The sequence below is a fragment of the Aulonocara sp. 'chitande type north' Nkhata Bay genome, linkage group LG3 (assembly GCF_057382095.1).
Source record: "Aulonocara sp. 'chitande type north' Nkhata Bay isolate Kocher_YH1m ecotype deep benthic linkage group LG3, A_spYH_male_GT1.1, whole genome shotgun sequence".
Classification (NCBI taxonomy): Eukaryota; Metazoa; Chordata; class Actinopteri; order Cichliformes; family Cichlidae; genus Aulonocara; species Aulonocara sp. 'chitande type north' Nkhata Bay.
In genome coordinates, this window is record NC_141346.1 from 25,765,960 (window position 1) to 25,791,484 (window position 25,525).

General features: G+C 39.6%; 1 protein-coding gene across 1 annotated transcript; it reads right to left on the bottom strand.

The window, feature by feature from the left end:
• Window positions 1-10,728: 10,728 nt before the first annotated feature.
• LOC147334802 (uncharacterized) lies at window positions 10,729-14,966 on the bottom strand. Its single transcript, XM_086275235.1, has 5 exons — window positions 14,919-14,966; window positions 12,751-14,740; window positions 12,569-12,634; window positions 11,734-12,120; window positions 10,729-11,239 (listed from the first exon to the last, which is right to left on the bottom strand). The coding sequence occupies exons 2-5, from the start codon at window positions 14,636-14,638 to the stop codon at window positions 11,025-11,027; spliced, it is 2,556 nt and encodes an 851-aa protein (XP_086131361.1). The 5' UTR covers window positions 14,639-14,740; window positions 14,919-14,966; the 3' UTR covers window positions 10,729-11,024.
• Window positions 14,967-25,525: the final 10,559 nt, after the last annotated feature.

Consider the following 25,525-nt stretch of genomic DNA (forward strand, 5'->3'; position numbering starts at 1 on the left):
TTTGACGCCTGCTCGGAAATACCCCTTTCCAGCGGCCTGCTCGAGACACACTCGCGGGAAAAGGCACACTCATTCCCCGCATGCAGCGGGAACTTGGCCCGCTGACCGGGCTGGACCATTTCCTTCCCTTAGGATCGTTTGATGGCGCTTTTTTTTTAAAATCAACCGGAAATGACATATTTGTTTTCACGTGGTGGCGGAAGTGTGTGCTGCAGACACGGAAACCGAACCATATGCCCCGGCGCTGCGCGAGACACACCCGCGGCAGAGGCACTCCTCCCCGGGGAGCTGGAGCAGCAGCGCCGCCTGGAGACCATTTTTGGCTTCTGCAAAAAAAATTAAAAATGGATCGAAATGAATGTTGGTGTCAATCTTTTGTCCATCTAAAGGCCTAATTATAATAACAAAAAAATTTTACTTCAAATGTTTGTTTTTTTTAAATATTTAGTTTTTCTGTTTTTTGGGGCTGAAAAACAGGGCGCTCATGTAATACAACTGGGATTTAAAGGGTTAAAACAACGAAAATATAATTAAAACTTTATATGAATATTTCAGGGAGAAGTAGTTTTAAAAGACTGACCAATTTAAAGTGAAAAAAAATTTATATTTAATATTTTTATTGCACTTTTTGGGGAATTGTCCTTAATAATAATAATAATAATAATAATAATACATTTTATTTAAATAGCGCCTTTCAAAGCACCCAAGGACACTGTACAACAGATAAAAACTGGAAATATACACAATGATAAAAATAGAAGATAAAAGTTAAAACATACAGAAATTTAAGAATAGGCAATTTTAAACAGATGAGTTTTGAGGGTGGACTTAAAAAGAGAGAATGAACTAATATTTCTGAGGTCCGGGGGTAGGGAATTCCAAAGTCGAGGGGCAGAGCAGCTAAAGGCCCTCCCTCCCATTGTGATCAGACGAGCAGAGGGAACAGAGAGAGAAAGAGAAGATGAAGATCTGAGGCAGCGGGATGGGAGCTTCATCTGTAATAAGTCAGAGAGGTACGGTGGAGAGAGAGAATGAATAGCCTTGAATGTATACAGAATTATTTTAAAATGGATGCGAAATTTGACCGGGAGCCAGTGAAGTTGCTTCAGGATTGGGGAGATGTGGTGGGTAGAAGAAGTCCTAGTAATAATACGGGCAGCAGAGTTCTGGACACGTTGGAGCTTGTTGATAGATTTTTGTGTAAGGCCAAATAATAATGAGTTGCAGTAGTCAATTCTAGAGATAACAAGATTATGGATGAGAATGGCAGTGGCGTGAGGTGTGAGGAAGGGGCGGAGGCGATTAATGTTACGGAGTTGGAAATATGCTGCACGTGTAATATTATTGATATGTGAGTTAAAGGATAATGTGCTATCGAGAATGACACCCAAGCTTTTCACAGAGGGAGAGATAGGGACCAGCGAGTTATTGATGGTGAGAGAGAAATTGTTAATTCTGGATAGCAGTCGTTTAGTGCCAACCAGAAGAAGTTCCGATTTATTGCTGTTGAGTTTAAGAAAGTTGGAGGAGAACCAAGAATTAAGTTCAGCTAGACAGAGGATGAGGGAGGGTGGAGGAAGAGTAGAGTCAGGTTTGGTAGAGAGATAGAGCTGGGTGTCATCGGCGTAGCAGTGGAACTGAATATTATATTTACGAAAAATATGTCCGAGTGGAAGAAGGTAGATGATGAAAAGAAGGGGCCCGAGGACAGATCCCTGGGGCACCCCAGTGGATAAAGGAGAAAGCTGAGAAGTGAAGGATTTTAATTGAATGAACTGAGTGCGGTCAGATAGGTATGATTTAAACCAGGCTAGTGGAGTGTGAGAGACACCAATAGAAGCTAATCTGCTAAGGAGAATGGGATGAGAGATGGTGTCAAAAGCTGCACTCAGATCAAGAAGGATAAGGATGGAGAGGAGACCAGAATCAGCTGCTATAAGAAGGTCGTTTGTTATTTTTATAAGAGCAGTTTCAGTGCTATGTAGAGGACGAAAGCCAGACTGGAACTGTTCGTAAAGGTTATTATCAGTTAGGTGAAGATGGACTTGTGAAGTAACTATTCTTTCAAGGATTTTTGAGAGAAATGGTAGATTGGAGATAGGACGAAAATTATTAAAGTTGTTGGGATCTAGACCAGTTTTTTTCAGAATTGGGGTAATAGCAGCGACTTTGAAGGAAGCAGGAACAGTTCCAGTGGTGAGTGAAGAGTGAATAATAGCAGATATGAGGGGAAGGAGAGGGAGTAAGCAGGCTTTGACGAGGACAGTGGGGATAGGATCGAGCTGGCAGGTAGAAGGCTTTGATTTATGGATGAGATCAGCAATATCAGCTAAGGATGGAAGTTGAAAAAAAGAGAGGAAGTGAGAAGGGGGAGAAGTTAGGACAGAGAAGCTACATTGAGCATTAGGGTCCAGGTCTAAGTGTATTTTATGAATTTTATCAATAAAGAATAGCATTAGAGCATCACAGAAGTTAGATGAATAGAGATGAGCAGGGAGAGAATCAGGTGGCCTGTTAAAAGAGTTGAATAGTGAGAAAAGGGTCTTGGTAGAGTTCTCACTTGAGCAGACAATAGCAGAGTAATAAGCAGATTTGGTTAGGCATGCATTTTTTAATGTGCTCCTGCAAAAAAAAATAATGGCAGGTCAAAATGAATGTTGGTGCCAATCTTTGGTCCATCTGAAGGCCTAATTATAATAACAATCAAATATTACTTCAAATGGTTTTTTTTGAAAATATTTAGTTTTTTTGTTTTTTGGGGCTAAAAAAACAGGGCGCTCATGTAATTAAACTACGATTAAAAATAAATAAATAATTAAAATATATTTAAAACTTTATATAAATATTTCAGGGGGAAGTAGTTTTAAAAGATTGGCTAATTTAAAGTGGAAAAAAAATATGAATATATAATGTTTTTATAGCAGTTTTTGGGGCGTGGCACAAAATGGTCATTAGGGATGAGGGTGTGCGCTTTATTAAAAGAAAACAGGAAATAACTTTTTGGTGCCACTTTGACTTCTTTTTGATATATTTAACATTTAATTAGTACAAGAACAACATTTAAATGGCATATAAACGTAATGTTAGGAAAATATAGAAAACGGATAACAAAAGGTCAAAGGAACAGCTATTCAGTGTGACTGACAGGTGATCTCCGTGCAAAGTAAAAACAGCACAACTGTGAGCTCTCAGCAACTCCCATCTCAACAATGATGTAGACAAAAAAAAGTGGAAAATAAAACACACATTTTAACCAATTGTCCATCAGTGGCTTCTGTCTATTTCAGTGTAATGAACTCTGCAGTATCTTCATGATCCAAAAAATCAAGTCCAGCATAGAGCGGCTGAGTGAATGTGGTCTGGACTCTGTGGAGGAGAGTCATGGTTTTAGAGACGCTGTAGAAAGACAGAATACCTGCTCTGTGATCCAGGTACACTCCTACTCTGGAGGACCGAGGACCTGAGAGGACAGTTGGGACTTTGTTGTGCCAAAATTCATATTTGTTGATATAACACTTCAGTGACCACGATTTTTGATTGAATCCAAAAAAACACGTCTGATTTTCCTACTCTTCGGATATTCTTGTATGTGACTGCTACTTCAACTCCTTTTCCTCTCCACTCCACCTCCCAGTAATAACGTCCAGTCAGACTCTCTTTACTCAGGATCTGAAGCCATCCAGTAAATCTGTCTGGATGATCAGAATAGGATTGTTCTTCTTTGGTATACATAGCTTTTCTGTTCCCCTCAGATAATAACAGATGTGTGTTTGCTGTGTTTGGATCCAGTGTGATTTCACTTGAATATTTTAAGAATCCAGCTCTGGTCTTTGGCTCTGGTGGTGACAGTAAAACATCCTCTTCAGTGACTTTTATTTTTGCAAGTCAAATTCGGTACAAATATGACTTTTATTTTGTAGTACTTCACAATAAAGCCTATCAGATAAATGATTTAGCACCAACCTAAAAATAAACAAACCATATAGACTTTAACAAAATTAAGATTAAGAAACTGCCATCAAATCTTCTGTAAAGATGATCTAAATATTGCATAATCCATGAGCCCAAGTTCATCGAGCAAGAACAAGGATTTATATCTTCATACCCTGAAACACGTCTGCTAGAAGTAACCTGTGAAGCTCTTGTCTGACCTGAAACTGTTTCAATCCCCCTTAAACAACAAAATGACTGGATGTGCATCAGTGAGGGTGGTGTCTGCCCATCATTATGGGCAGCATTATTATTGAGATCTGATAATGCTGTTGCACACCATTATCAGATCTCAATGTTTCCTTCTTTGGAGTCAGAGTGGTATGATTTGGGCCGATAATTGAACTGGGACGAGAAATGAAGGGTTTTGCTTCAGGAGCCAACGTGGTGTCTGAACCTCCATCAGGGGAATACAGGAAGGCGATGTTTATCTTTAATCTGTTAAAAACTAACAGAAACACTATAATGTGACATCCCTGCTCTACAGGATGTGAGGAGAGTGATGTGGAGTGCTTTTGTGTCTGACATAAACATGTGAAACCAGTTCAGACTAAAGAGTGAAACGCTCCTGCGAACGCCTTCAGACCGGTGAGCAAAGCACATGGAAGAGCTGCAGGTAGATGCAGGTGTGGCTGGTTGAGCGAAAGATGAATGAGTGAATCTTTTGTCCTGGGCAGGTACTTGTGTAGGAGGCTGTCATCAGGAGGAAGTGAGTTACCTGTAGATCAAGTTAGCAAGCGGGCGCTCATTCACATGTTTTCATACAGAGGAATGAGTAACTCCCTGGATTTGATCCAGAATGGCTGCTGAGTTGCTAGACTTGCTTCTAGAAGGACTTTCGAGTCCACAGCAGGTGCTCGAGTTCATGGACAAATTTCACTTCAGCCTGGAAATGTGAACATCGGGGTGCGACGAGAGGAAACCGTCAGTCTGTGGGCTTAATCGTCTGGAAGTCAAACATATGTTTACCACATTTCAAGCTCCGATTTCAAAGAATCAGAGCTCAAATATGTTTGGGTTTAAATTTGAAGCTATCGAGTGTTTAATCAAGGTGACCTTGAGAATCGTCAGTAAAAGACATTATCATGAAATAATGGGACGCTCCTGCGTGCGAGCTGCACTCAGCTTCAGATTTGACCTGAATAAGATTTTAATATGTAGGCCAGCGTGACCTAATAGGACAGTGAGAAGCTCAGAGTGGCTAAACGGACTAAACACAGGCGGAGCAGTCGTGTCAGTCGGGGTGTGTCGCTGGGAAGCTATTTGTGTACACACACACAGACACAGACATACACCACCCAAGGCATCTCTGTTTGAATACTCACATTTGTGTTAAAGGTGTAGAGAAAGTGTCTGTTTCTGTTGGCGTGTTTTTGTAAACCTTCCTGTTTAACACCTGCAGACTGTTAAACACACAATATGCAATCAGAGTGGATTCAGAAAGGTGACAGGCTCTCGTTTACCTTATTTCAGACCATGAAAAGCTCCTTAAATAAACAGGGAACATTGCTGGAATATAAATCCCTCCTTTGTCCTCAGAGAAAAGATGCCCGGACTCATCTTAAGCCAGCTAAGCTTTTGCCATTGTTGCAGATTCTCGGTCTACCCGCTGCACCAAGACGAGGATAATGTAATGTTGACATAAAGCGCAGCCCTCTCTGCAGAAGCCAAGAAGCTGTCTGATTGCAAGTGCACGTCCGTGCTGCAACTGATCATCTTAATTTAACTCTGCAAAATGTTCTGCAAGAGGACGTTGTTTTACACCAAATAACAGTTTTATGGGTCCCTGCAGGTCCTTTTAAAATAGTTTAAAACCCTCCAAAAGTAACCATGAGCAGGATGCCAAAGACATCTTTGATTGTGCTGAAGAGATTTCAGCTGAAGTTAAACTAAGGCCGGGCTCATGTAATACCAATTTGCTTCAATCTTGTGCTCTTGATTTCCTGGTTTCAGTGTTTTTACTGTTTGCTCATCTTGTTTTATAAGGAAAGTCCACTTTAAGAAAAGGAGAGTAATACCAGAAGAACAATCCTGAACATGTTTCGGGCTTAAAACACCAGCAGACTGTTGTGATTCCTTCACCTCCTCCGTCCTCTTTGCTCTGGTGACGCTGTGTTCCCAAGCCAGCTGAGAGCTTGTGTCCTCCTAACGAGGTGCCCAGGAGGCATCCACACCCCATCCTGAACCACCTCAGGGTTCCTGTCAGTGTGGAGGACGCCCCTGAGTAACCGAGCTCCTCAACTCTTTTCCCCTTAAGATGGTATTAGACCAACTCCCTTGTACCCTTAATGATGACTTCTGTCACCTGTACATGAATTTGAAAAGCTTCCAGAAGTCCTGTCGTCTTCTTTTTAAGCTCGTTAGACTACTGTGACCTTATGACCAAGAATCTACACGGACGAACAGGTTCTGTTTTTTTTTCCGAGGACAGCTGTGTAGGCAGCGACCACGCTCACCTGTTGTTATGAAGTATGACAGAAACTACTCGGTTCAGAAAAGAGAAACAAAGCTAAATCCTTGTAAGCATCAAAGGTGGAAAGAGTTAAGCCTCAGTAAACCCGCTGCGTGGGACACTACATGGCACGGTGACGTCACACGGTCACATCCATTTATCACTGCTGTTAGCATTCTGCAGACCGACGGGCGTCGCCACTCAGACTACCTCCACATCATGAGAATTTGAGCATTTTCCACAAAGTTTCATCTTTTTCACACTGTTGCCGCATGTCCGTCTGTGTAATGTGTGAGCTCCTGGTGCATTGTTAAAACTGCAGTTAAACCCACACGATGGTGCACTCACGTCTTTAACCGAGCTGCAGCATCAAAACACACAAAGTTGTAAAATTTGAGACACGCAGGACTGCGGCGGCTCACGACAGCACATGTGACGTCATTTTGGAAAATGATAAATGGTCTGGCTCTTATGCAGCGCTCAAAGCTCTCCATGCAACAGGCGTTTTTCTCTACGCCAGAGTGCTTTGTGTCTGACATTCACACATGAGCTGCTCTACATGTGGCTCAGGCGGTAGAGCCACAGTTTGACATTAACTCTGTCGTGAGGTGCCGTTTACCATGTCTCGTTTCACGAGTCTCTACCCCGCCTCTAAGGGAGAGACCGGTCACCCTTCAGAGGAAGCTCATCTCTGCTGACCCGTGTCATAACAGGAACACAATCACACTCTGTGATGAAGCTCCAGTGTGTGTTTGCGTTCAGGGTTTGAAGAATTCCTGTCATTCATGAAATTCTGTCCTGTAAACCAACCAGCGCCTCTTACTCCAGCAACAATGCATGATGGGATACAATGCGAGGATAGTGACCCTTGGTTGTACATTACTCACAGTGAGGCATTGTGGGATACTTTGAGTGTACTATATACAGTGGGGCAAAAAAGTATTTAGTCAGCCACCGATTGTGCAAGTTCCCCCACTTAACCTTCCTGCCTTCTTGGGACCTTTTTGTGCCACTGCTATGTGTTAAATGGCTGCCATTTCCACTGTGTTCAGTGGAATATAACCAAACTTGCCACAGGATAGTTTTTACCTGTCAATGTTAATATTCCAGTGTGAATTCCTTAAATCAGCCTAAAATGGCTGAGCAGCAGAAATCCCCACACCCATCACCCTGGTGACCATTTTCTGCCCATTGACTTCCATTATAAACGCTATTTTTCATCCCCAAATTATCATTATATGATTTTATTTTTTCTTCTTTTCTTGGATGTCAATGAAGACTCAGGGCCTTGAAGTTTGAATTTTTAAATTGCAAAAAAAATGCAAAAAAATAATGGCAGGTCAAAATGTATGTTGGTGCCAATCTTTGGTCCATCTAAAGGCCTACTTATAATGACAATCACATATTACTTCAACTGGTTTTTTGTGGAAATATTTAGTTTTGTTTTTTGGGGCTTATAACACAGGGCACTCATGTAATAACACTGGGATTTGAAGGGTTAAAACAACGAAAATATAATTAAAACTGTACATGAATATTTCAGGGAGAAGTAGTTTTACAAGGTTGGTTAATTTAAAGTGTGTTAGGTGAGGCTGTGTGCAGACAGGAATAGGACCCAAGGTGCAGACTCCAGAGACAGAACTTAAACCAAAACAGCTTTAATGCTGAACGCAAACATGACATAACGGGAAAAAACTCAAAATAAACTTACACCGGTGGACAGGCAAAACACACAGCAAAATAAACGGTAGATCGCGACACAGACACTAAGAAACACAGGGCTTAAATACACAGAGGGAACAATCAGGGAATGGGTAACAGGAGGGAAACACAGCTGGGGCAAATCAGGCCTAACGAGACAAGGGGAAGCAAAACCAGACACATTAACATCAGACATGGACTTTCAAAGTAAAACAGGAAACATAACACAGACTCACGGGCAGGCACTATAACAAAGGGAACAGAGACGTGGGAACAGGGCAGACACAAACACTGACTGAACACGGGGAAATAGGAACTTAGGATACACATAGACGCGAACTAGACAAGGGGATGCAGGTGATAGGGGAGACAGAGCAACTAAAGAAGACAGAGACATAAGCCATAAGACAGAACTCAAAGAAACCAAAAACTAGAAAGTATAAATAATATCATAAACTCCAAAAACCCTGGGTCGACGACCCAGGCATCCTAACAAAGTGGAATAAAATATGGATATATGGTCTTTTTATAGCGTTTTTGGGCGTGGCTGAGAATGGTCCCTAGGGTAATGGGTGTGAGTTTTTTAAAGGATGGCAGGAGGGTTAAAATGATGACAGAGGTCAGTAATTTGCACCAGAGGTACACTTCAACTGTGAGAGACAGAATGTGAAAAAAAAAATCCATGAATTCACATGGTAGGATTTGTAAAGAATTTATTCCTAAATTAGGGTGGAAAATAAGTATTTGGTCACCTCAAACAAGGAAAATCTCTGGCTCTCACAGACCTGTAACGTCTTCTTTAAGAAGCTTTTCTGTCCCCCACTCGTTACCTGTATGAATGGCACCTGTTTGAACTCATCATCTGTATAAAAGACACCTGTCCACAGCCTCAAACAGTCAGACTCCAAACTCCGCCATAGCCAAGACCAAAGAGCTTTCGAAGGACACCAGGAAAAGTATTGTAGACCTGCACCAGACTGGGAAGAGTGAATCTACAATAGGCAAGCAGCTTGGTGTGAAAAAATCAACTGTGGGAGCAATCATCAGAAAATGGAAGACATACAAGACCACTGATAATCTCCCACGATCTGGGGCTCCACGCAAGATCTCATCCCGTGGGGTCAAAATGATCATGAGAACGGTGAGCAAAGATCCCAGAACCACACGGGGGGACCTGGTGAATGACCTGCAGAGAGCTGGGACCAAAGTAACAAAGGTCACCATCAGTAACACACTACAACGGCAGGGAATCAAATCCCGCAGTGCCAGACGTGTTCCGCTGCTGAAGCCAGTGCATGTCCAGGCCCGTCTGAAGTTTGCCAGAGAGCACATGGATGATACAGCAGAGGATTGGGAGAATGTCATGTGGTCAGATGAAACCAAAGTAGAACTTTTTGGTATAAACTCAACTCGTCGTGTTTGGAGGAAGAAGAATACTGAGTTGCATCCCAAGAACACCATACCTACTGTGAAGCATGGGGGTGGAAACATCATGCTATGGGGCTGTTTTTCTGCCAAGGGGACAGGACGACTGATCCGTGTTAAGGACAGAATGAATGGGGCCATGTATCGTGAGATTTTGAGCCAAAACCTCCTTCCATCAGTGAGAACTTTGAAGATGAAACGAGGCTGGGTCTTCCAACATGACAATGATCCAAAACACACCGCCCAGGCAACAAAGGAGTGGCTCCGTAAGAAGCATTTGAAAGTCCTGGAGTGGCCTAGCCAGTCTCCAGACCTCAACCCCATAGAAAATCTGTGGCGGGAGTTGAAAGTCCGTGTTGCTCGGCGACAGCCCCAAAACATCACTGCTCTCGAGAAGATCTGCATGGAGGAATGGGCCAAAATACCAGCTACTGTGTGTGCAAACCTGGTAAAGACCTATAGTAAACGTTTGACCTCTGTTATTGCCAACAATAAAACAATAAAAAAATAAAACAATAAAACCACACACACACACACACACACACACACACACACACACACACACATACGTGTTTTCATGATATATCAGTACCTATGACAAAAATGTGACAAATGGGAACGTGCCTTTCCGAAGGTCCTAGAGGCATGGGAATCACAAAAAATTTGACCCATGCTTCCAGGAACACGCCCATCTGTTGAGATTTTGGCTAGGGTTAAATTTTGGTCAAACCTGAATTTACTGCTACTTATGAGGACACTGTCAGGTTTATGTGACTTATGAGTACCATAAGGTCACACACACTGATATTTCATGTTTAGGTGAATTGTGAAGCCCATGGATACACACATAATTTTCAAGTATACATGACTTATAAGGACCAGGTAAGGGTAGGGTCTGTATTTTCAGCTTGGCTCCTTTTGAGATTACAATATAATAGGCATGGATGCACAATAGTAATGCTCACCAGTCGGGTAACTTCTGACAGAAATATCAGACATTCATGTGTTAATACAACACAGTAAATCTGAGCTGTATAGAGACTTAAAAAGAGACATAGCTCAAAAATGTGGTCAGTCTACTTTTTAAGTCTTAATATTGTATTGCATTAATTTTGCAGTGAATGTTTATGTGAATAAAAACATGGAACATTTTCTGCCTTTCTTATTTTTTAATTACAAAATGCACCCATAATAAACAGATTTATGGGTATAAACAATGCAATGCAGAGACCTGTAATACTGAAATAACTGTGAGTGACCTGCAATACTGAAATAACTGAGAGTAACAAACTATCTCCCTTGAGTATTAACTTATGATGGCAAAAACCAGGAGAAAGGACTGAGTAACTTAGTCATTACTAACCCAACAGACAAAGTCAAAAATTTAAAAAAAATAAAAATGAAAATCAAGTTAATTTTAACTGATGCAGCATTCCTGAACCTGCATTTTGTAATTTTATTTATTCATCTTTCTTTTCAATGCTACGATCCTGTTGTGGATGTAATACTTTATGGCAACCCAGTCTCTGCCTTTCAGAGCTGCCGGCTCTGCTTGGATGCAGGAGTCACATTCCTTTTTGCCAGGTACTTTGCAGCTTGTTATGAAATGAAGTAAGTGCCGCTCAACAGCCTTTACTTCATCATCTGTCCACTTGCACCTTGCCTTCCCAGCTGTCATAAATGGAAACAAAAAATATATATCTTAATGCGAATGTAAGATAAGAGAGAAAATATTCTAGTTTCTAATGTGAATACAAAATGTTCTTAAACCTTGCTTTCTACTGGAGCACTTTAAAGGAGCAATAAGCACAATTCATCATACTTAGGTTGAAGGAATTAAAAATGGCTATGTGAATAATTAGAGGTGTAATTTCATCTGGAGTACAGCATGAAGTCACAATCCCTCTCTCTGTGTTGATCTCCAGCCATAGACTTTGGTTTGGTTTACAGGCAGTGCAAAACAGCACACCTAGCAGTGAAAAGATATTGCTTAATGCTCCTTCAAGGATGCTTGGGATGAACCATTTGAAGTGCTGTGTTCTGCTGGGAATCAAAGAAGATGAAACGGATTATGATAAAAGCTCTTAATAGTGTCATGCCTGAAAAGAATAAACATGTCCATTGATAACAAGTATATTCACTTAAAACATTTTGTATATGGGTACCTTTACCCTTTCCTGGTGCAGTGTTGCTGATGTTTTTGCTGTCCAGGGTGGTTGAGGCAGAAGCGCCCTCCATATTGTCCAGGGTGGTTGAGGCAGAAGCGCCCTCCATGTTGTCCAGGGTGGTTGAGGCAGAAGCGCCCTCCATATTGTCCAGGGTGGTTGAGGCAGAAGCGCCCTCCATATTGTCCAGGGTGGTTGAGGCAGAAGCGCCCTCCATATTGTCCAGGGTGGTTGAGGCAGAAGCGCCCTCCATATTGTCCAGGGTGGTTGAGGCAGAAGCGCCCTCCATATTGTCCAGGGTGGTTGAGGCAGAAGCGCCCTCCATATTGTCCAGGGAAGCTGAGTAAAGTGTGTGGCTTTGGTTCCCAGAATTCTTGGTCCTTGAGCCTTTGAAAAGTAACAGTGAAATATGAGAATTAATGCATTTTTTGTTTGCATTGTAGGCAAAGTCAGCATTGGGCAGTGTGTAATTTTACATTTGATATGAATATTTTACATGTGAACATAATCTACTAATAATACTCATCAATACTCAGGCATCTCCCTAGAAACACATTACTTGCATGCACTACCTCTCAACTTGTGTGCCTAATCTCACAGAAGTGGACCTCCTAATCCTTATATTTAATATTTGCCTTTGTATTGCTTATTTATGCATTTTGCCAGACTTCAATGTATCCAGATCTTTTAGTACCATATTAATGAATGGTGTCTACCATTCTGTCTAATTTATATACTGCTGTCCCTTAAGCCCATCTAACATGACATGAACCTATTAACTGTCTCCAGTCTCATAACTTAAAGATATTATCACACACTGGGCAAGTCAAGATACCTTTGTGTTGTTGAGGGTCAGTGATGGTTTCTCCACTGGAATCATCATCACTTGTAACTGCTTCATCTTGTTGGGGAAAAATAATCAAGACAAAATATTTATATTAGAATCTGCTGAACATTCACAAATGTTATATTCAAAGATAACTATGTTTCAAAAAAAAAGAAAGAAAAAGAATTCACCATCAGGATTGATCACGATGTCATCCAGCCCTTTCCCCTGCAGGTCAGACAGTTTTCCTTTCTCCATTGCAATCAACAGTTTGCTGACTTTTGCAAGCTGCAGGGTACTCTCTGGAAGCCGGTAGAATTCTCGATGGACACGGATGTCGTGTCCGAGAAAGGTGGCAAGTTGATCCATTTCATTTTCTTTTAGATTTAGTACTGTGGACAAAGTGGCAACTTGTTTCCGCAATCTTGTTGAGGTAAGGGCCTCTGGGTACTTTGCACCACATTTATTTGCATACTTGCGAAAGCAGTCAGAGCCTCTGTAATGGGAAAGGACACCTGGGCGTGCAAACAAGTACACATTCTCTGTGTGGACTTGACACTCACTTCTGGCTTTTGCGAGGAGCTCCATTGCAGTGATCATGTCAGGTGTGAGAAGCACAGGTACCATTCTTGATCTTTTACCACGAATCTCAACTCTGTCAAAGTGCTTTGCAAGTTTCCTTTCAAACTCAGTTAGGCCGATCATAATGTCAGGATTCAACTCTGTGCGATTCCGGGATGTAAAAACCTGGAGCTCCATTTTTGAAACTTCTCCTTGCCTTTTTCTGTTAAATAGCACTACCTGCGTCAAAGTCACTTGAGCAAGATTTCCGAAGGTTGTGCTGTTGGGTTTTTCCTCAAGGTCCTTCATGTACATTGCGGACTTAGTAGCAAGAAACTTATGCAGCAGTGACACATCCTGTGTAAATGGCAAAATCTGTGGTTTATTCCATTTGGCTTGTTGAAGTGTGCCCAATGCAGCAGCTGAAATGGACTCTGACCACTTTTTTTCATACAGAGTGGCAAACTGCTTGGCTGACTCTGCAACATCATAGCGATTTGCAATGATGGCTTTACACTGCACAATGCTTGCAACTTTAGCCAAACTGTGTCCCAATTTCAAAGCCAAGGATGGGGTTTTATATGAGTTGCTCTCCTGCTCATAACCAGCAACAGCTCTGACTGCTTGTATGACATGGGGAAAGTTAGTAGGCATAACAAGGTCTTCTGTGCTCTTCAAAGGTGTCATAGCTCTGGCGGTTATCAATAACCTTGCGATCTCTCTCATTTTTTGGCGTATGTAATCATTCCTTTTCTCATTTGGTTTTCTGCCATTGTACAGTGACTCACCAAGGCTAAGAATGTCTCTTTCACTCGTTACTACAAAGGAAATGTCATCCTGATTCATTTCACAAGCAATCTTCCATACAGCTTCATGAACTTGATCAGGTTTCGGTAATTGCAGATGCATCCGTCTTTGCCCAGAGGGAGCTTCCTCATTAAACCTCTGAGGGCACCTTCTCACATGCCTCCAAAGGCAATTTCTTGCATATAGTCCTTGACAAAATTTACAATGACGGTAGTCCTCAGATCCTGTTGCAGTAGTGGGTCTTCGACAAGCAACCATTTCTCCAGCACCAGAAGTTGCCACAGTAGCATTATGGTTAAAGTTTCCCCTCTTCTTAATAGAGCGCAACAAATCTCTTCTTTTGCAGGATCTTTTATCATAACTGAAGGCGCTTGCAACTTCCGGCACATTACCGTGGGCAGATTCAAGGTGTCTTGCCAATTTAGCAATGGCCTTTTTACAATATAGACAGTATTGCTTCTTGTTGTACTTGCTTTGTCTTTCCGTGTTTGGCAAAGGTAGGACTTTTATGGAGCTGTTTTTAGGTGATGTGACCCCTGATGAATCAAAACTGCGGCTTGTTACCGAAGTACTGTGACTGCTACTTCTCAGTGACAAACTAAATGTTGTAGGTTTCTCTGAACTGGTGATCTTCCCACTGTGTCCTGAAGCCGTCTCCAATGCCATGTCATTTAACGTATTTTGGGGAACCACAGATTCTGTGATTTTCATGTCCACACTATGGAGACTTGTGTCAGAGGAACTGCCACATGAATCTGGGAAATAGTCTTTATCTTCATAATCCGTACAATCTGAGAATTCATCAGTAGAGATCTGAACGAAAATGGAGAAAAAGCATCTTTGTATTTATTAATAGCTAGAATGTCATTCCCCCTCCAGTAGCAGAACATTCTGCAATCCATGACTTGATGAAAATGCATTCATGTAGTAAATATGCATAATTACATAGCATAAACAATTTGAATGAAGAAGAAAAAGGCAGCTGGCTTACCTGCTCTGAGGTAGCTGTCTGGTGAAAGGTGAGAACTCGAGATTTTTGTCTGGCCTTACATGAAACGTAACAAATTCAATGTTTGTAATTATAATTCATTTGAAAACTAACTCAAAATTATTATGCAATTCAGTATACTGTAAAAAACATTGCTAGTAGGTTAAGAAATGAAAAACAATGCATTGTAACTTAATAGTGAGAATGATTTAACATACATATCACACACTTTGTGTCATGTCATTTTGACATAAAATCTTGGGTGAAAATTCATTTGTGAACCCTGTCAATCATTAATTATATTTGCTGAGATGAAAGGCTGCATTGAGTTCACATATATGTCACAGATACATTAGTGAACATTATTGACAGGAGGATCTGAGTTCCTTATTCTAGATATTATAGAAACTTAACACAGTACAGTTCTGCTACCCAACAATATGAGGACAGTGTAACACACACACACTAGAGTTGTTGGTCCAACCATATGAGGACGTATTCTGAAACACACTCATGTTCTTCACAGCTTGAAACAATATGAGGACATGACGACTGAACACATGTAGAGTTCATGTTCCTGACTTCTAACGTGTCCTGCTGTTGTCAATAAAAGCTCTAAACCCAACACTGATGTAAAGCCATCTATTTCCCCAGAAATCCAATCATGTAAACTGATCAGCTTCAGGTTAAATGGACAAAAACATGCGTAAAAGGACAAAAATATTAAATTTAATTGGAATAAAGACCAAATTGATGCTTTAAAGGGAAAGTTTGGACTAACAACTGGTATAGCCAATTTCCTTCTCCTAATGCTAATGTTGATTTTGGGAAACTTTCACTCAAACTGATTGTTTTAATACAATCAAAGTGCATTTCATTTATGCACTAGGCCCAACTGACTCATATACTTGATTCCAAATACAAAAATTTATGCGTAACCTGTTGGAGGAATGAAGTGGATTTGTCACTCACTTCTTGGTCTGTAGGAGGTTGGGACAGGGTCTCAACACTTGGTGTCTGCAACAAAAGACAACAATATAATGTCAGAAACATTCTGTACTACAAATGCTGACTAGCTCATTAACTACAGATCATACTTGTTTCAGTGAACATTATTACAGAAGGATCTGACTTCCTTATGCCAGATTCTATAGAAACTTAACACAGTACAGTTCTGCTACCCAACAATATGAGGACAGTGTAACACACACACACTAGAGTTGTTGGTCCAACCATATGAGGACGTATTCTGAAACACACTCATGTTCTTCACAGCTTGAAACAATATGAGGACATGACGACTGAACACATGTAGAGTTCATGTTCCTGACTTCTAACGTGTCCTGCTGTTGTCAATAAAAGCTCTAAACCCAACACTGATGTAAAGCCATCTATTTCCCCAGAAATCCAATCATGTAAACTGATCAGCTTCAGGTTAAATGGACAAAAACATCTGTAAAAGGACAAAAATATTAAATTTAATTGGAATAAAGACCAAATTGATGCTTTAAAGGGAAAGTTTGGACTAACAACTGGTATAGCCAATTTCCTTCTCCTAATGCTAATGTTGATTTTGGGAAACTTTCACTCAAACTGATTGTTTTAATACAATCAAAGTGCATTTCATTTATGCACTAGGCCCAACTGACTCATATACTTGATTCCAAATACAAAAATTTATGCGTAACCTGTTGGAGGAATGAAGTGGATTTGTCACTCACTTCTTGGTCTGTAGGAGGTTGGGACAGGGTCTCAACACTTGGTGTCTGCAACAAAAGACAACAATATAATGTCAGAAACATTCTGTACTACAAATGCTGACTAGCTCATTAACTACAGATCATACTTGTTTCAGTGAACATTATTACAGAAGGATCTGACTTCCTTATGCCAGATTCTATAGAAACTTAACACAGTACAGTTCTGCTACCCAACAATATGAGGACAGTGTAACACACACACACTAGAGTTGTTGGTCCAACCATATGAGGACGTATTCTGAAACACACTCATGTTCTTCACAGCTTGAAACAATATGAGGACATGACGACTGAACACATGTAGAGTTCATGTTCCTGACTTCCAACTTGTCCTGCTGTTGTCAATAAAAGTTCTAAACCCAACACTGATGTAAAGCCATCTATTTCCCCAGAAATCCAATCATGTAAACTGATCAGCTTCAGGTTAAATGGACAAAAACATGTGTAAAAGGACAAAAATATTAAATTTAATTGGAATAAAGACCAAATTGATGCTTTAAAGGGAAAGTTTGGACTAACAACTGGTATAGCCAATTTCCTTCTCCTAATGCTAATGTTGATTTTGGGAAACTTTCACTCAAACTGATTGTTTTAATACAATCAAAGTGCATTTCATTTATGCACTAGGCCCAACTGACTCATATACTTGATTCCAAATACAAAAATTTATGCGTAACCTGTTGGAGGAATGAAGTGGATTTGTCACTCACTTCTTGGTCTGTAGGAGGTTGGGACAGGGTCTCAACACTTGGTGTCTGCAACAAAAGACAACAATATAATGTCAGAAACATTCTGTACTACAAATGCTGACTAGCTCATTAACTACAGATCATACTTGTTTCAGTGAACATTATTACAGAAGGATCTGACTTCCTTATGCCAGATTCTATAGAAACTTAACACAGTACAGTTCTGCTACCCAACAATATGAGGACAGTGTAACACACACACACTAGAGTTGTTGGTCCAACCATATGAGGACGTATTCTGAAACACACTCATGTTCTTCACAGCTTGAAACAATATGAGGACATGACGACTGAACACATGTAGAGTTCATGTTCCTGACTTCTAACGTGTCCTGCTGTTGTCAATAAAAGCTCTAAACCCAACACTGATGTAAAGCCATCTATTTCCCCAGAAATCCAATCATGTAAACTGATCAGCTTCAGGTTAAATGGACAAAAACATGCGTAAAAGGACAAAAATATTAAATTTAATTGGAATAAAGACCAAATTGATGCTTTAAAGGGAAAGTTTGGACTAACAACTGGTATAGCCAATTTCCTTCTCCTAATGCTAATGTTGATTTTGGGAAACTTTCACTCAAACTGATTGTTTTAATACAATCAAAGTGCATTTCATTTATGCACTAGGCCCAACTGACTCATATACTTGATTCCAAATACAAAAATTTATGCGTAACCTGTTGGAGGAATGAAGTGGATTTGTCACTCACTTCTTGGTCTGTAGGAGGTTGGGACAGGGTCTCAACACTTGGTGTCTGCAACAAAAGACAACAATATAATGTCAGAAACATTCTGTACTACAAATGCTGACTAGCTCATTAACTACAGATCATACTTGTTTCAGTGAACATTATTACAGAAGGATCTGACTTCCTTATGCCAGATTCTATAGAAACTTAACACAGTACAGTTCTGCTACCCAACAATATGAGGACAGTGTAACACACACACACTAGAGTTGTTGGTCCAACCATATGAGGACGTATTCTGAAACACACTCATGTTCTTCACAGCTTGAAACAATATGAGGACATGACGACTGAACACATGTAGAGTTCATGTTCCTGACTTCTAACGTGTCCTGCTGTTGTCAATAAAAGCTCTAAACCCAACACTGATGTAAAGCCATCTATTTCCCCAGAAATCCAATCATGTAAACTGATCAGCTTCAGGTTAAATGGACAAAAACATCTGTAAAAGGACAAAAATATTAAATTTAATTGGAATAAAGACCAAATTGATGCTTTAAAGGGAAAGTTTGGACTAACAACTGGTATAGCCAATTTCCTTCTCCTAATGCTAATGTTGATTTTGGGAAACTTTCACTCAAACTGATTGTTTTAATACAATCAAAGTGCATTTCATTTATGCACTAGGCCCAACTGACTCATATACTTGATTCCAAATACAAAAATTTATGCGTAACCTGTTGGAGGAATGAAGTGGATTTGTCACTCACTTCTTGGTCTGTAGGAGGTTGGGACAGGGTCTCAACACTTGGTGTCTGCAACAAAAGACAACAATATAATGTCAGAAACATTCTGTACTACAAATGCTGACTAGCTCATTAACTACAGATCATACTTGTTTCAGTGAACATTATTACAGAAGGATCTGACTTCCTTATGCCAGATTCTATAGAAACTTAACACAGTACAGTTCTGCTACCCAACAATATGAGGACAGTGTAACACACACACACTAGAGTTGTTGGTCCAACCATATGAGGACGTATTCTGAAACACACTCATGTTCTTCACAGCTTGAAACAATATGAGGACATGACGACTGAACACATGTAGAGTTCATGTTCCTGACTTCTAACGTGTCCTGCTGTTGTCAATAAAAGCTCTAAACCCAACACTGATGTAAAGCCATCTATTTCCCCAGAAATCCAATCATGTAAACTGATCAGCTTCAGGTTAAATGGACAAAAACATGTGTAAAAGGACAAAAATATTAAATTTAATTGGAATAAAGACCAAATTGATGCTTTAAAGGGAAAGTTTGGACTAACAACTGGTATAGCCAATTTCCTTCTCCTAATGCTAATGTTGATTTTGGGAAACTTTCACTCAAACTGATTGTTTTAATACAATCAAAGTGCATTTCATTTATGCACTAGGCCCAACTGACTCATATACTTGATTCCAAATACAAAAATTTATGCGTAACCTGTTGGAGGAATGAAGTGGATTTGTCACTCACTTCTTGGTCTGTAGGAGGTTGGGACAGGGTCTCAACACTTGGTGTCTGCAACAAAAGACAACAATATAATGTCAGAAACATTCTGTACTACAAATGCTGACTAGCTCATTAACTACAGATCATACTTGTTTCAGTGAACATTATTACAGAAGGATCTGACTTCCTTATGCCAGATTCTATAGAAACTTAACACAGTACAGTTCTGCTACCCAACAATATGAGGACAGTGTAACACACACACACTAGAGTTGTTGGTCCAACCATATGAGGACGTATTCTGAAACACACTCATGTTCTTCACAGCTTGAAACAATATGAGGACATGACGACTGAACACATGTAGAGTTCATGTTCCTGACTTCCAACTTGTCCTGCTGTTGTCAATAAAAGCTCTAAACCCAACACTGATGTAAAGCCATCTATTTCCCCAGAAATCCAATCATGTAAACTGATCAGCTTCAGGTTAAATGGACAAAAACATGTGTAAAAGGACAAAAATATTAAATTTAATTGGAATAAAGACCAAATTGATGCTTTAAAGGGAAAGTTTGGACTAACAACTGGTATAGCCAATTTCCTTCTCCTAATGCTAATGTTGATTTTGGGAAACTTTCACTCAAACTGATTGTTTTAATACAATCAAAGTGCATTTCATTTATGCACTAGGCCCAACTGACTCATATACTTGATTCCAAATACAAAAATTTATGCGTAACCTGTTGGAGGAATGAAGTGGATTTGTCACTCACTTCTTGGTCTGTAGGAGGTTGGGACAGGGTCTCAACACTTGGTGTCTGCAACAAAAGACAACAATATAATGTCAGAAACATTCTGTACTACAAATGCTGACTAGCTCATTAACTACAGATCATACTTGTTTCAGTGAACATTATTACAGAAGGATCTGACTTCCTTATGCCAGATTCTATAGAAACTTAACACAGTACAGTTCTGCTACCCAACAATATGAGGACAGTGTAACACACACACACTAGAGTTGTTGGTCCAACCATATGAGGACGTATTCTGAAACACACTCATGTTCTTCACAGCTTGAAACAATATGAGGACATGACGACTGAACACATGTAGAGTTCATGTTCCTGACTTCTAACGTGTCCTGCTGTTGTCAATAAAAGCTCTAAACCCAACACTGATGTAAAGCCATCTATTTCCCCAGAAATCCAATCATGTAAACTGATCAGCTTCAGGTTAAATGGACAAAAACATGCGTAAAAGGACAAAAATATTAAATTTAATTGGAATAAAGACCAAATTGATGCTTTAAAGGGAAAGTTTGGACTAACAACTGGTATAGCCAATTTCCTTCTCCTAATGCTAATGTTGATTTTGGGAAACTTTCACTCAAACTGATTGTTTTAATACAATCAAAGTGCATTTCATTTATGCACTAGGCCCAACTGACTCATATACTTGATTCCAAATACAAAAATTTATGCGTAACCTGTTGGAGGAATGAAGTGGATTTGTCACTCACTTCTTGGTCTGTAGGAGGTTGGGACAGGGTCTCAACACTTGGTGTCTGCAACAAAAGACAACAATATAATGTCAGAAACATTCTGTACTACAAATGCTGACTAGCTCATTAACTACAGATCATACTTGTTTCAGTGAACATTATTACAGAAGGATCTGACTTCCTTATGCCAGATTCTATAGAAACTTAACACAGTACAGTTCTGCTACCCAACAATATGAGGACAGTGTAACACACACACACTAGAGTTGTTGGTCCAACCATATGAGGACGTATTCTGAAACACACTCATGTTCTTCACAGCTTGAAACAATATGAGGACATGACGACTGAACACATGTAGAGTTCATGTTCCTGACTTCCAACTTGTCCTGCTGTTGTCAATAAAAGCTCTAAACCCAACACTGATGTAAAGCCATCTATTTCCCCAGAAATCCAATCATGTAAACTGATCAGCTTCAGGTTAAATGGACAAAAACATGTGTAAAAGGACAAAAATATTAAATTTAATTGGAATAAAGACCAAATTGATGCTTTAAAGGGAAAGTTTGGACTAACAACTGGTATAGCCAATTTCCTTCTCCTAATGCTAATGTTGATTTTGGGAAACTTTCACTCAAACTGATTGTTTTAATACAATCAAAGTGCATTTCATTTATGCACTAGGCCCAACTGACTCATATACTTGATTCCAAATACAAAAATTTATGCGTAACCTGTTGGAGGAATGAAGTGGATTTGTCACTCACTTCTTGGTCTGTAGGAGGTTGGGACAGGGTCTCAACACTTGGTGTCTGCAACAAAAGACAACAATATAATGTCAGAAACATTCTGTACTACAAATGCTGACTAGCTCATTAACTACAGATCATACTTGTTTCAGTGAACATTATTACAGAAGGATCTGACTTCCTTATGCCAGATTCTATAGAAACTTAACACAGTACAGTTCTGCTACCCAACAATATGAGGACAGTGTAACACACACACACTAGAGTTGTTGGTCCAACCATATGAGGACGTATTCTGAAACACACTCATGTTCTTCACAGCTTGAAACAATATGAGGACATGACGACTGAACACATGTAGAGTTCATGTTCCTGACTTCTAACGTGTCCTGCTGTTGTCAATAAAAGCTCTAAACCCAACACTGATGTAAAGCCATCTATTTCCCCAGAAATCCAATCATGTAAACTGATCAGCTTCAGGTTAAATGGACAAAAACATGCGTAAAAGGACAAAAATATTAAATTTAATTGGAATAAAGACCAAATTGATGCTTTAAAGGGAAAGTTTGGACTAACAACTGGTATAGCCAATTTCCTTCTCCTAATGCTAATGTTGATTTTGGGAAACTTTCACTCAAACTGATTGTTTTAATACAATCAAAGTGCATTTCATTTATGCACTAGGCCCAACTGACTCATATACTTGATTCCAAATACAAAAATTTATGCGTAACCTGTTGGAGGAATGAAGTGGATTTGTCACTCACTTCTTGGTCTGTAGGAGGTTGGGACAGGGTCTCAACACTTGGTGTCTGCAACAAAAGACAACAATATAATGTCAGAAACATTCTGTACTACAAATGCTGACTAGCTCATTAACTACAGATCATACTTGTTTCAGTGAACATTATTACAGAAGGATCTGACTTCCTTATGCCAGATTCTATAGAAACTTAACACAGTACAGTTCTGCTACCCAACAATATGAGGACAGTGTAACACACACACACTAGAGTTGTTGGTCCAACCATATGAGGACGTATTCTGAAACACACTCATGTTCTTCACAGCTTGAAACAATATGAGGACATGACGACTGAACACATGTAGAGTTCATGTTCCTGACTTCTAACGTGTCCTGCTGTTGTCAATAAAAGCTCTAAACCCAACACTGATGTAAAGCCATCTATTTCCCCAGAAATCCAATCATGTAAACTGATCAGCTTCAGGTTAAATGGACAAAAACATGCGTAAAAGGACAAAAATATTAAATTTAATTGGAATAAAGACCAAATTGATGCTTTAAAGGGAAAGTTTGGACTAACAACTGGTATAGCCAATTTCCTTCTCCTAATGCTAATGTTGATTTTGGGAAACTTTCACTCAAACTGATTGTTTTAATACAATCAAAGTGCATTTCATTTATGCACTAGGCCCAACTGACTCATATACTTGATTCCAAATACAAAAATTTATGCGTAACCTGTTGGAGGAATGAAGTGGATTTGTCACTCACTTCTTGGTCTGTAGGAGGTTGGGACAGGGTCTCAACACTTGGTGTCTGCAACAAAAGACAACAATATAATGTCAGAAACATTCTGTACTACAAATGCTGACTAGCTCATTAACTACAGATCATACTTGTTTCAGTGAACATTATTACAGAAGGATCTGACTTCCTTATGCCAGATTCTATAGAAACTTAACACAGTACAGTTCTGCTACCCAACAATATGAGGACAGTGTAACACACACACACTAGAGTTGTTGGTCCAACCATATGAGGACGTATTCTGAAACACACTCATGTTCTTCACAGCTTGAAACAATATGAGGACATGACGACTGAACACATGTAGAGTTCATGTTCCTGACTTCTAACGTGTCCTGCTGTTGTCAATAAAAGCTCTAAACCCAACACTGATGTAAAGCCATCTATTTCCCCAGAAATCCAATCATGTAAACTGATCAGCTTCAGGTTAAATGGACAAAAACATGTGTAAAAGGACAAAAATATTAAATTTAATTGGAATAAAGACCAAATTGATGCTTTAAAGGGAAAGTTTGGACTAACAACTGGTATAGCCAATTTCCTTCTCCTAATGCTAATGTTGATTTTGGGAAACTTTCACTCAAACTGATTGTTTTAATACAATCAAAGTGCATTTCATTTATGCACTAGGCCCAACTGACTCATATACTTGATTCCAAATACAAAAATTTATGCGTAACCTGTTGGAGGAATGAAGTGGATTTGTCACTCACTTCTTGGTCTGTAGGAGGTTGGGACAGGGTCTCAACACTTGGTGTCTGCAACAAAAGACAACAATATAATGTCAGAAACATTCTGTACTACAAATGCTGACTAGCTCATTAACTACAGATCATACTTGTTTCAGTGAACATTATTACAGAAGGATCTGACTTCCTTATGCCAGATTCTATAGAAACTTAACACAGTACAGTTCTGCTACCCAACAATATGAGGACAGTGTAACACACACACACTAGAGTTGTTGGTCCAACCATATGAGGACGTATTCTGAAACACACTCATGTTCTTCACAGCTTGAAACAATATGAGGACATGACGACTGAACACATGTAGAGTTCATGTTCCTGACTTCTAACGTGTCCTGCTGTTGTCAATAAAAGCTCTAAACCCAACACTGATGTAAAGCCATCTATTTCCCCAGAAATCCAATCATGTAAACTGATCAGCTTCAGGTTAAATGGACAAAAACATCTGTAAAAGGACAAAAATATTAAATTTAATTGGAATAAAGACCAAATTGATGCTTTAAAGGGAAAGTTTGGACTAACAACTGGTATAGCCAATTTCCTTCTCCTAATGCTAATGTTGATTTTGGGAAACTTTCACTCAAACTGATTGTTTTAATACAATCAAAGTGCATTTCATTTATGCACTAGGCCCAACTGACTCATATACTTGATTCCAAATACAAAAATTTATGCGTAACCTGTTGGAGGAATGAAGTGGATTTGTCACTCACTTCTTGGTCTGTAGGAGGTTGGGACAGGGTCTCAACACTTGGTGTCTGCAACAAAAGACAACAATATAATGTCAGAAACATTCTGTACTACAAATGCTGACTAGCTCATTAACTACAGATCATACTTGTTTCAGTGAACATTATTACAGAAGGATCTGACTTCCTTATGCCAGATTCTATAGAAACTTAACACAGTACAGTTCTGCTACCCAACAATATGAGGACAGTGTAACACACACACACTAGAGTTGTTGGTCCAACCATATGAGGACGTATTCTGAAACACACTCATGTTCTTCACAGCTTGAAACAATATGAGGACATGACGACTGAACACATGTAGAGTTCATGTTCCTGACTTCCAACTTGTCCTGCTGTTGTCAATAAAAGCTCTAAACCCAACACTGATGTAAAGCCATCTATTTCCCCAGAAATCCAATCATGTAAACTGATCAGCTTCAGGTTAAATGGACAAAAACATGTGTAAAAGGACAAAAATATTAAATTTAATTGGAATAAAGACCAAATTGATGCTTTAAAGGGAAAGTTTGGACTAACAACTGGTATAGCCAATTTCCTTCTCCTAATGCTAATGTTGATTTTGGGAAACTTTCACTCAAACTGATTGTTTTAATACAATCAAAGTGCAT

Bases quoted from the DNA above. Each gene is read 5' to 3' on its own strand.
- LOC147334802 (XM_086275235.1), bottom strand. From the start codon at position 14,638: ATGAAAATCACAGAATCTGTGGTTCCCCAAAATACGTTAAATGACATG. The intron at 12,635-12,750 runs GTGAATTCTTTT...TTCCCCAACAAG, and splicing joins CATCGTGATCAATCCTGATG to ATGAAGCAGTTACAAGTGAT. The intron at 12,121-12,568 runs GTATCTTGACTT...TACTTTTCAAAG, and splicing joins TGACCCTCAACAACACAAAG to GCTCAAGGACCAAGAATTCT.